Source organism: Aythya fuligula, chromosome 16, assembly GCF_009819795.1.
Source record: "Aythya fuligula isolate bAytFul2 chromosome 16, bAytFul2.pri, whole genome shotgun sequence".
Classification (NCBI taxonomy): domain Eukaryota; kingdom Metazoa; phylum Chordata; class Aves; order Anseriformes; family Anatidae; genus Aythya; species Aythya fuligula.
Genome location: NC_045574.1, coordinates 9,365,796 through 9,378,482, shown reverse-complemented (window position 1 = coordinate 9,378,482; position 12,687 = coordinate 9,365,796). Strand labels below are relative to the sequence as shown.

General features: G+C 43.6%; 1 protein-coding gene across 5 annotated transcripts in view; it reads right to left on the bottom strand.

Annotated features, from left to right (window-relative positions):
- DOK5 (docking protein 5) overlaps positions 1 to 12,323 on the bottom strand; it is a 42,932-nt gene extending 30,609 nt beyond the window's left edge. For 2 of the 5 annotated variants that reach the window (XM_032198252.1, XM_032198254.1), the window contains exon 1: positions 12,173 to 12,323. In XM_032198252.1, coding sequence (XP_032054143.1) covers positions 12,173 to 12,238 — 66 coding nt within the window. In that variant the 5' untranslated portion in view covers positions 12,239 to 12,323. The remainder of the gene's footprint in view (positions 1 to 12,172) is intronic. The other 3 variants (XM_032198255.1, XM_032198253.1, XM_032198257.1) reach the window with 2 other exon arrangements.
- Between the last annotated feature and the right edge of the window lie 364 nt (positions 12,324 to 12,687).

The following is a 12,687-nucleotide window of genomic DNA, read 5'->3' as shown; positions in this document are numbered from 1 at the left end:
TGGATGTGCTGTCCTACTGGGTCAGGCCATTAGTGCAGTCCAACAAATTAACACCATTTAGTACTGTATTAGAATTAGGTAACTTCCTAGTAACTTGAAATGACAGCAGTGAATTATGGTTTAGGATTTTTTTGTTGCTATCTGACTTGGTTACTTTAATTACATGGCATACAGGGAAAAATAGTATTGATATAGCTCATTAACAGTTCATGAAGCTCACTAATTAGTACATCATATGCAAAGAGGCTGCAGAGAACGCACTAACCCTTAGTAACAGCCAGTCACAGCTGTAACAAGAACATGTGCAGCTGTTAAAGTGGTGGTCGGGGGATATGCTCTCCTAAACTCTGCTGTCCAGAAGGCCCAGATGGAAGTTGCTTTGTGTTTGGAGATGACCTGTACTTGTTCACAAACCCTCAGCAAGAGGCTTTGCTTCAGCCTCCCATATCACAGTTTTGTAGGACTTGTATTTCACAGCTGGACTTGCAGTTTTAAGACTGCACAAAATGAGAGAGGAAAGGCAGAAAATGCACACAGACCCAGCCTTTATCTTAGGAGAATGTTCTTCAGCGGTGAGCTGCCAGCATCCCAAAGCCAGACACGGGAGAAGGGCTTTAATTTCTCAGTCTTCAGTGACTGACTTGAGCAATTCAGCTGTACCTGTTGCCACCTGCCCACCTATTAAATGGAGTTAATGACGCTTGTTAAGTGCTGCTTGGAGAGCCACAGATGACAAATGTCCTGCAAGCACATTTCTGGCCTGCTGTCATTCTTTGCCATTCACTAATTAATTTAACTGCAAGCTTTGGGAAACATCACAGGTTTGCTGCAACAAATGTAGTTCACATTACCTCCCATCCCCATATACACCCTCCACACATCTCAACAACGACTACAGATATCCTTCAGTCCATCATGCCACCCCAACACAAGGTAAAGTTATCTTGTTCGTTCCACATTTTTCTTTCACTCCTGACAACAAAACTATGCAGTGAACCACCGGTCATTCCCCCAACCTCTCTGGAGGTTGGATCAGTTTTAAAAATCAAAGTGAATTTACATGAAAGAACAAATAACACTCCCAAGTGAGTCACTGCAAGCTGGGATTCACCAAAACACAGTGCTTCATTAGAATGGACAGAATTACAGCCCATTATATCATAGTAACAAGCACTTCAGCATTGCCTTACAGGATTGCAGCAAAAAATTCAAGTAATTTGGCCTAGACTGCTAGACGGACTGATGCGCTGTTCAAAGCTGCTGCAGGGGAGAGCCCACAGCAGTCAAAACATATTTCCCTTTTCAAGCACTTTAGTGAACTGACTTCAGAGTGATAACCTTAAATGTATTCTGAATTACTGAAGGTATGTGCACAAAAGGATTTGTCATAGCAGAGTGCCGCCCAAGGGCCTACGGTAAGTAGATGGACTCTGTGCTTCATATAATCTGATGATCCTCCATGTAAAAGCTCAGTTGCCCTACCAGAACTTTTAAAGCTGTGACCAGATAAAAAACTGTCACCCATTTGTCCCAAAATTGTCTCCTCTCAAACATCTTGCTTCTCTCCAGAAGAGTCAGCTTTCAGACAGTATATGCTGGAACTTCCACATGTGCTTTTCACTGTATTATAAAAAAATAAAAAAAATAAAAAAAAATCAGACAACTTTTTAGTAAAAGCGCAACTGAGGCCAGTTATTTTGTTGTTAGTTCAGTCTTGCTTCAAAACAAACATTAAAAGCAGGATTGTAGAGCCAGTATTTCCCTGGTACATTTCAACTTCCCTCTTGTTCTTGCAGTCCTCTTGCATTTGTCCAGGCAAATCTACACATCAGCTCAAACAGACAAACCCAACTCCTAGTTATTTCTCATGGCCCAGCTGTGTAGTGCTAATTAAGGAAAGAATTCAAGAATTCAATCACATTTAGGTAGAATTCCTCCTTATGAAAGTATGGCCGTTGCCTAGAAAGCGTCTAGGAAAACGTAGCGGGATACTGTCCTAATATGCACTGCTTCATTTAACAGAGAACAGCCACTTGTATTTTACCATAAGCACTGTGTCAAGAGTACGCCACTCACTAGCATGCAGTTAATTCAGTGCAATCAGCTAGCATCCATCCTCAGTGGTGTACAGCCATTAGTGAGAGCATTAAGACTAATTTCCCTTCGCTGACCATAGGGCATTGATAATTCCCCAGATAAACATTACTCAGTAAGGAAAGGAACAATTTTATCTTCTACATTAATAATACTGGGGAGAAATACCACTGAATTTACAGTATTGATATTTTGAATTGAAATGTTATGTTATCTTCAGTAGAGGAAAGGGGAAAAAAAAAAACTTAATTCTAATAGCTTGAACTTTCACTGGTATTTCTGGCAGCACTTGATGAAGTCAGACAGGAAGATAATAGGAGCAGTCCATCAACTTCAGTGGTATACCTAAAACTAGAGAAACTTCAAATTAAGATGTCAGTCCCAGGTGCAGACCCTACATCTGTTACTTTCTTTCAAGCGTCTCCACAAACACTGCAAAATGTTAATTTATCACTGATGCAGCTTCAGAGTAATGCCCATACACACAGCAGGAGAATTACCTTCACACTGAAACAGATTCATGATGAAACAGCATCAAAATCAGGAATGACTATAACTTCACTTGTTTGTAACTGGGTTTTTCTTTCACTGCATTTGCAGGCATTCTTGGCATACCTTTTCACATGCCTAGCAGCAGTCACCTCCAGGAAACTTACAGACCTCTCTCTGTCTGACAATGAAAGAGCAAATAGTGAGAATGCAGACCTGGAAACCACAACTGGCAGATGACATTGTTCAAGATAAAGGCAGAAGAACCAGGGTGTTTTGGTCAGGTTTGCTTGACTTGTTAAAGTGAAAACTTCGTAACAAGGTGGCAAGTGGGTAAGAACAGCTTGTTTATGAATTACCATAGTTTATGGGAAAAGGTAAACTTGGAGTCTCAGAGTTTTGCTTAAAAAATGCTAAGCCCATCTTCCAAAGAAAGACATGAAGAGTTATTTCATGGAAAACATATGCTGGAAAGCACAAGAAAAGCTGTTTCTACTTCTAAAATGGGCCACCACCAAAACAGGAATTTCTGATTCCAAATGATGATCTGCACAGTCTCCCACCTTGTCTTTCAGAGAAACACTGGAGAAGTTCTTAGGCCTGGTTTCTGCTTTTTGTTTGTTTTGTTGGGGAGATGACAGGACACCATGCAAGGTGAGGAGCAGCTACAGAATAACGAGCTCACTGCAACACAACTAGGCTTTGAGGATCTTTGCTTCAACTCCAGAGGTAACCCCTATCATGACAGCAACTGCCTTGGCCTCAAGTCACATTGACTTTGTGCCAGACGAAGTCCAAAGGGAACTTGCTTTTGGGCTGACAGACCTAATACCAGCAGCCAGACAGAGCTGCATTTGGCCTGATGATACTCCTCCCTGCCTAGCCCAAGGGTAGAGGCTCACACTTTCTAAGCAATGTCCTGGATCCTATATCTGCCACCACCACCAAGTTCTAAGCAGCAAGAAATTTTAATATCTGCGAATATGTTCCAACACCTTATTTAACAGTTTTCTAAAAATACAAATCCAACAGGCTTAATATCTTGCAGGTTGAATTTGGTACATATGAAATCTGTTCAATTTTTCTCTCTTGATACTTCCAGACTGAAAGGAGCCAAATAGGCAAATGCTAGTTTGATTACTGAAGCTGCTTCAAGCGTAGATAGATATAGGCAGACTTTTCCTTCTCCTGCCCCCTGCAACTCTTACATCATTCTTCTTTCCAGTTTTCACAGCTCTTACTCTAAAATCCTCGTGCTAACTCTCTGGCATGCTTATTCAAGCACCACTCTTTAACCATATGGTTCTAGTCCTGCAGATTGTCTCTCTCCCACCTTACCTCTCCTCCCACAGGGTTTCACAGAAACATTGCTATGCAAAACTTGTAAAAGTATATGTCATTTTACATATTCAACACCAATCTTCTCAATGAAGTTTTTACAGAAGTCAGTTTTATTAAAATCAAGAACAGAAAACACAAAATTCCCTCTATTTTAAGTTTCTCATAATTTTATCAACAGTTGAAGCTTTGGGTTAAGAAAATAAAAATAGTCAAGCGTACAAGTCCAAAACTTTTGAATAAATTTTTTCCAAACTTCTAAGTATGGACCAGGAGTTTTCCCATCCAGTCTTAAAGCACATTTAAGTACTAATGCCATACTTCCTGAAGAACAGTCTACAATCTGTTAGGCTGTTCTTTTGTTGTGCTCTAGCATAAAATTGTTGTGTTTTCCTTCTTAAAACTAGCATGCAGACACCATCCAACAACTGAGTTCTCAAGCAATGCTCAAATACAGAAGAGGTTAAAATTCTCCTGATTCTTTTTTTTTTTTTTTTTTTGCTGATTTTTAAGTTTCAAATAAGTACTTAATATTACAAACAAAGCATTAATCAATGTAAGCAACCAGAAACCTAATAACTATTTTTCATGGAGTTTTTAAATCAGTCCAGAAATATCTAAGTACAGCTCATGTTATTCCACTTACACACTTCCTAGAAACCAGCACCTAGTTATAAAGCTGTGAAGAAGTCAGCTCCCTTCTTTGCCCCCCTAAAGGTTGAACTATTACAAGTTCCTATTCTGGGGTCGGCCAGGAGAGCCCTAGTTCTACACTGGAGGACACCACTTATATCACGTTCCTTCACACTGATGTGATTAGAGTTTTTGGGCTAGTCAGAACCATCTAAGAGGTGACACATATCTCGTTTCTGTCCATTAATATGGTTAATACTAAAGATGGTACAAGTCTACTGCTGTAGTTCCAGTAGTCACATCTTTCACACAAGCCTCAGTTGCAGTTACCCACTAAGTTTTACTTCCCCAACTTCTCTATAATTAGGACTTAACCCAATTTGGTTAAGATCAGTGTTAAATGGTGTTCCGAACAACAGCACCCATGCAAACATTTTCTCCAATGTTAACACGATCCTTGCAGCGGTGAAACCAATGCCATCAGCACAGTTGCTTTCAGAAGCGCAACTTCCTTCTTCTCTGCTTTCCTAAAAGCTGGGTCCTACTTGGCAGCCACGTTTCCAGCAAGATTCAGCACTTGTCCAAGGTCACCCTCACTTAATCACACCCAGGTTGATTTGGAGAGGTGCAAGATCACCTTGGATTGGTGAGAGCAAGGACACTGAGGAGGAAAGGCTGAATGCACCCCAGTGCTCCTCCCCTCAGCACAGACAGGAAAGCGGTTGGAAGGAAGAAGTCTGGACTAAGCCTGTCATTTTTAGCTCTTTGAACAACCTTACCAATGAGGTATAGGCACAAGTTCTTCCATCTTTAACAAAAGTGGTGAAAGCCATTGTTTAAAATTCCATGCTATGTGTTTGTTCACACCAGATCAAGACCAAAGGACGACAAGAGAAAACCTCTGGGCAGGACCACAGGAATGCACCAGATGCTGGACAAGACATGTTTGCTGTGGCTGAAACCGTAGAAGACACTGACTGATCCCAGTGTCCTCATGAACCCTCAATGGACAAACACAAGTGCTGTCAGAATTGCACTTTTGGACTGCCTCTGCTGAAATCCAGCTAACCCTGGCACGGGGTGCTCAGATCTTTTCCTTGGACCTGGCCCAGATTTCCATGGAGGACCCACTCTAATATACAGTGGAAGCTGATCATTCCTTGCATAACAAGGAGGTGCCTCCAACAGATGGGGTTACACACAACCCCAAGAGCAGGCTGTGGATTTAATTAGAAGTGTTGTTAAACAGATATGACTGCAAGAACAGCTCCGTGCCTCGCCTGGTAAGTGCAAAGTGGAGGACACCTCATGAGGCAGGTTTCTGCAAAAATCTGTTAGCAGCATTTCCTTTGCCAGACAGAGGTACAAGAAACAGATTGTTGGGTAAAAAAAATTCCACTTTACTACTCACTTCATATCCAGGAGCTTTATTCTCCGACAGATACAGGAAGTCTCTGCAGAGACCTGCATTTTTTAGGAATGGATACTTAGCTGTTCACACAGCTCCATTAAAGTCAATGGATCCTCCCAAATGAGTGTTCTTAATAGCCTGTAATAATTTGATAGCAATACAAACTGGAGAGCAGACTCCCAGACCTCCATATGCAGGAAATACCTCCACAAAATCATGGCAATCATAAAACAAATCAGACTGCCTGCTAATAATGCCCCATTTTGAAAGTTCTACGCATTATTGTTAGCGTGCAGATTGTTTTTCTGGGTTGTAAACATCCAACATAGCTAGTTAGCAATAGCATATGTTCCAGAAAGATAAATACTTTGTAAGGCTTTTCTTACAAACAGCAAATTGACATGGCTGTTTTAAATACTTCTCTCATGCAGAAGCAGTAATCTACATATATTATTCAGCAGCATATGCTGTCCTAGACTGCCCTAATTTTAATAGCCCTGTTTTTAAGAAGAGAAAAAAACTTCAGCCTCTTTTAGAATACAGGTCATCTCAATGCTCAGGTACAAATTTCCTATTGTGTTTATAGATACACATGATTTTTTATTATTATTATTATTTTTTGGAATCTGTGAGCTAAAGTTGTAATAAAAAATAAAAATCACACACCACTCCAATTCTTGCATCTTCACCACAAAATTAAGAGACAGACAACCTAAAAAAATGTTGCCTGTAGCCAAGGAATATAAGTAGTTTCAATGTTAAAAAGAAGCTTGCTGGAGCAAAACACATCACAACTGTTATACTTTTTCTTTATAATGAAAAATAAACAGAAGTATGCACCCAACTGCACATTCAAGTTTTTACCTGTAATTCACTACTTATTTCAAACTGGATAAATATTGGCTTAGGGTACAGAACTCATAAAAAGTCTTCCAGAATAAAGACATTTTAAGAGCTTTATTAGGAAGACCAATAAGAATAGACAAAGGGAAGTTTATGACAGAAATATGAGCACAAGAGCACATACTACTGTAGATGGCACCCCATCTTTCTTTAAGTCTTCAAAACTTAAGGCATACCACCTATCCTTGCTGGATTTTTCCTGGAAGACTGTCCAGCTCTGCATATTGCCTAGGAAGAGCTCTGAACAGCCTTGTACCACAGCAGATAAAGCACCGCAGTATACAGAATGTAGTTCACATTTTGATATACCCGTTCTATTAATGAGTTTACAAGTGATGCTATCAGATAGAGAGGGATGCAATGAAAATACTTGCATACAAGTCAGATGCATTCATAGCAGACAAAACTTGGGAGAAAAAGTATAGTTATACTTGTATCAGCTCAAGGTCCACATGCTACTCAGATACTCAGAAAGGCATGCTGCCCTCCTAGAAGGCAACAGCTCAAGTCATGGCAGCAAAAACCCTTATCAGGGAGATGGGCTCAGTTTCGAGGAAAGCCATAGGGGAGAGAAGGTTTTCAGATGCTGATGTTTTCCAATCAATTGAGCGTGTGCAGAGCTAAGCCAGACTCCGCAAGGCTTTGTGCAGCTCTGGCTGTGTGCAACTCTTTACCAGAGACATCTCTGCGCACCACCAGCACATCTCAGCTGGTTCTTTGAGACACTTCTGTTTGATCAGCACTATCTTGCTTTTAGCTGCAGACAGCTCAAGGCAGTTGCTGTTCATCGAAGAGATTGTTTCCCTCTGACGCCAACAGTGCTTCATCACTTAATGCAACAAGACACTCCAAGCATGTTACTGGCATACCAAGGAGGGGGGCTGACAGCTAACCCCGTGGCATCTTGCTCCAGAAGTCCCCCATACATCAAGAGGCAGGGATGGGATTGGGTCTTCCATGGGGAACAGCCTCACCTCCAAAGCTTCCCGGTGCTGTTACATGCCACAAGCACTTCTGATGCTGGTGCCTATACCCTGAGGAGCAGGCTTCAGGGACACCACCTGCTACCATTTCAAGCCTCCACCACTTACTTCTGCGTGCACCTTGATGGTGGCACCAGAGAATACCCTTAGAGCAGCTTCTGTGCTCTATAATCCTTGAACAAATTGAAATGTTGCTTCCAGCAACCCCAAGTTTAGGTGTGGATACAGGAAGAGTACATAAGCTGTAAAAACAGGGAGCTCAATATAAGTGTTAGGCCGCAAACAACATGTGCTGCCAGGAGCCTCCCACCCATGGGGACAGGTGGGTCCCCTTTTAATGCTCTTCAGGCAAGTTATCATCCCGTGATGGAAAACAAACACACACCCTTCCCAGTGTGATATATTAAACTGCTTTATCGTGCTCTTCATAGAAGCAGGATTCTGGCCTCTGGGGGAGGGAAAGGCCACATCAGAGGCTGTAGCCAGAGTTAACATTGGACCCATGAACAGCAACAGCTACAAAGTCAGGCTCACCAGCCTAACAAAGGTTCTTGATTTCAAAGATTCATTCCTGTTTGATTCTTAATTGTTCAGCGAACACTCGGTTGACCCAGTTCACCCTAAAGTGAAGCCCGAGTGTATTCACAAGCACTGCACATTCACCTGTCCTTAAGGTGAGAACACAGGGACTGGCCTTTTCATGAGAGAGAGGAAACACTCCTGTAAAATAATCCTCAAAAAGGTCACATCTGTATCACAGAACAAGACCTTACTTGACAATCACAATAACAAAAAACAAAACAAAACAAAAAAAAAACTTTTCAGGCTCAGAAGCCATAAAACAACCCTGGTGTTTTATGTAAGTAGACACAAAGCAGTTAATCAGATGAAAGTTGATGGCAAGAAGCCCTCTGTGCAACAGTGTCTCCTCCCCCAAAACACAGGTCCACTGGTCATCGATGGAAGTGCTGCTCACAGAACAAAGCTGATTTGTTTTGTTTTAAGGAACTCTGTAAGGTCGCACATTTGCGCTGTCAGCAGTTTTCTGGAACACAATCTCCGCCGTGTCAGCGCTAATAACAAAACAGGGCCAGATCATTGGCTGAGGGAATTATTTTTCTCCCTATAAGGATGGAAAGAATTGGGAAGAGAGCTCTTTCTCATGAATATATTTGGCTCTGCAGAAGACACATGTGATACAAATGTTGCTATGGAAACTATTCTATTAAATAATATTAAATAGAATTTACATATTTAAAGTGCACATAAACTGTTCAGGTACAAAATGAATTAGCCTACATGTGATCTTGAAATTACAAAGTGAGGCCTCTCAGAATTGAGATTTTTCTTTCAAAAGAGGTTCGATTTTGAGCAAGCTGCTTTTCTGCACCCCTTTATATCCAAATCTAGCACCTGCACCCCAGTTATTCAAAAAAGCATTTCTTGAGATAATTTGTATATACAAGTGCTGCTCCTAGTTCCCTTGGTGATGGAATTACCATAGCGTTACAGAAAAAAAAACAGGAGCTGAATTCAGTTTGAAAAAACAATGCCCTCATTACAGCTATGCCACCATAATATTGAAATGTATTTAAATAACTCCCACTGACACCTCCCCACACAGCACCAGATCTCTTCTCCATAGGCAGGAGCAGGTTTCACCTTCTTAATGCTTTCAGGGCACGGGAAAGTTTTTTAAAAGTTTCCAGGTTAGTGTATTAAGGCTTATGCTATTTTTTGTTTCCTACCTCCAAACCCCTGGTTGTCCAACAGCCCTTCACAGCTACCACCACCCAAAAGAAACAAACCCAGAAGCTGCTTACACAGTTCCTTCTCCTCTGAAGGAGCCAAACTCCCATTTGCCACTGAGTAATATTGAATTCAAGCTTTTCTAAAATCAGGTGGCAACCCCAGGTGCTCAGTCAGCTTCAGCTGTGCACTTCCACACCTGATCAAGGAGGAAAACTCACCACCGAGCAATGAGACTGGGTAGCTGGGCTGTGTACTGAGAAGTGGGTACCAACAGTTGCACCACTGCTGCAAGCAAACAAGCCTGTCCTTCCTTTAAAGGACTCAGGTTAATCATAATCAACCCAAGTATCCACTTTCACTGGAATGTTATAAATAAGGACACCGGTCTCCTCAGCAGCTTATAGACAATGCAAGTTGCAGAAAGAAGCCTGCAGCTATAGTTCAACTATCTATTCATAGTAGAGGCGCAATAGCCTAAACTGAAAACCAGGAGAGAAAGGCATGACCGTTAGTTAAACTACCAATTCCCAAACAAGTGGAGCATCAGGATTTGAATAGGTCACCTCATGCTTGTAGCACAGGCACCAAATCTAACCAGTGACAGACAGATAAAAGCAGCCACAGCTCCACAGCTTCCCTCCTCACCGCTTCCACACCGCTGAAAAGTCTAGGGGACAATATGCCCAGAGCTCAGGGAAGCCAAGGAAAATGAATTCTGGGCTCTTCACTTGAAGAAATCTATAGCCATGGCCACTCTTTGCTCTTTGCTGAGACTTTACAGAAACATTTGCCATCAGCCCTACCACCTTTTTGACGCTTTCCAGCCATTGATACAACAGAAGCCATTGGAACAAGAAGAAATTAGATCAAATAAAGATTAGATCTGTCTTTACAAAGAAAAGAGTTAACGGTTCCATTTTCATAGACTCCGTGCCTTTCTCCCTCCTTCTCTCCCCCTCCCCCCCTTTTATTTTAAACATTAAGCTGGCAAACGTATCTCTACTAAGAGGACATTGAACATCTCACCACCACCTCCAGAGAATTTTGGAAAGCTTTAATAACAAAAGCCAGAGGCATTGACAGAATTTATGTCCATCTCAGAATAGATGCACCTTATTCATGTACCTGTTAGGTTTCACTGTCACAGTACAGAAAGATGTACCAAAGTTTAATCTTGCCCTTTATTTATGCAGGCACAAACTGAATAACAATATATACCCAGTGCTGAAAAGATAGTCAGAATACACTAATCCTGCCAACTTCACTACAAGTTCTCTCATAATGACGTTATCTCCATCTGTCACTGAACCATGTGGTTCTTAAAGAATAAACAATGACCATACATAAGGTACAAGAAAAGCAGCATCTTCCATTTAGCGATGCCTGCTGGAATATGTTAAAATGCTTTCTACTTTCCAAACAAGTCAGGGAGATGCAAGTTAACAGAACCATAGAGAATCCATTGAACATGGGTATAAAGAGAATGAAACTTTAATCGTAACAAGCCAACAAAAACTTTCAGATGACCACACACGCCATAATAAATCTTGATGTAAAACTCATGCTATGCACAATTTGGAATTGTCAAATTAATCACTTCTCAGTAAGTACAAGAAATGAGTTGCTCTCCCGTCGTGCAAGGCAGATACACCAATTAAAGCATTTTATATGCAAAGCCTCCCTCCTGTTTAACCCCCCCATAAGCCCTGCTGGCTCAGCGAGGGAGCCAGGAAGCATGCAGCTCGCAAGCCCCGTGGTTGGAGAAGCACAGGTAGTTTGCTCAGGGGAGCAGCAGCCCATGGACTGTTGGAACCAACCGGGCTTTGAGAAAGCACATGCCAAAGAACCACAGGGAACTGGCCTGCTGCTACTGCTGCACACCTAGCAGCTACAGCTGAAACTAGGAATGTGTCATGGAAGTACATGGTAAGACTTAAAATAAGTTTAGAATGAAATAAGGAGTCAGGGGGCAGAGGGAAGAATTTTTCATTTTGTGAAACTTCAAAGCCCTAGAAGCTATCAACAAAATCTTCTATTGTCCCACACAAGAGCTCAAACCCCTGATTTGCAGCAACCCACCCCGGCACCCCGAGCCTCCCGCAGCCGCAGCCCTCCAGCTGTGCAGAACCGCTGCCCAGCCCGAGCCCCCTGCGCCCCCAAAACCCCGCTCCCCGGGGGCCCTGGCACCTCCACGCCTCGCCTTGCCCCCGGCCGCCCCCTTCCTCACCGGGGCTCCGAGCCCTGGGCGCTGCCCCAGCCCCGGGGACATAGGCAGAGCCGGGAAGGAGGCAGCATCCCCATCTCCGAACGGGAGGGAGAGGAAAAAACAAAAGAAATAGATACACATGTGCACGCACGCATGTATATGGTACATAGATGTATGCGTTTAAGACGCTTTGATTCTTCTCCACCCTTCCCTAAGGTATTTTTTTATTGTCTCCCCTGCAGAAACACCCAGAGAGCACAGTCTGCAAAAAGAGGAGGACAAAGGAGAGGAGGAAAAACGGGGGAAAAAAAGACCCCAAGGCAGGTGCCCCTGGGGTAAGCTCGGGAGAGGACCAGCACTCACCCCCAGCCTCCTGCTTCGGATGCGCACGTAGCCCTGCTTCACGATGTCGTTGAAATTGGAGGCCATCCTTCCCCGGGCAAGTTGGCGGCGGCTCAGGCAGCCCGCATGGCGAGCAGCAGCCTCCGCAACCGCGCCCCGCTCCGCACCGCCCCGCGGAGCGCCCCAGCCCCTGCCCCGCGGCGGGCCGGGCCGGGGGAAGGGCTCCGGGAGCGCCCGCCCCGCGCCCACCCCTCGCAGCCCCCCCGGCCCCGAATCCAGCCCTAGGGAGCAAAGGGCTGGGGGGTGCCCCCGGCGCGGCGGGGGGGTCCGGAGAGGGGCTCGAAGCTGCCTGCTGTGGGTGATGGCGCCCCGCGGAGCGCCCGGCCCCTAGGTGCGCTCCTGCAGGTGGGGCAGCCGGGAATAATCAGATCTGCTCATTTGGGGAAACGAAGCTGGGACCCGTGGTTTTCCCCGGAAAAAATGGGTTTCCCAGAAAGTCTTGCAGATGCCTGAAAGTCTGCCAAGTGGCTCGGCTC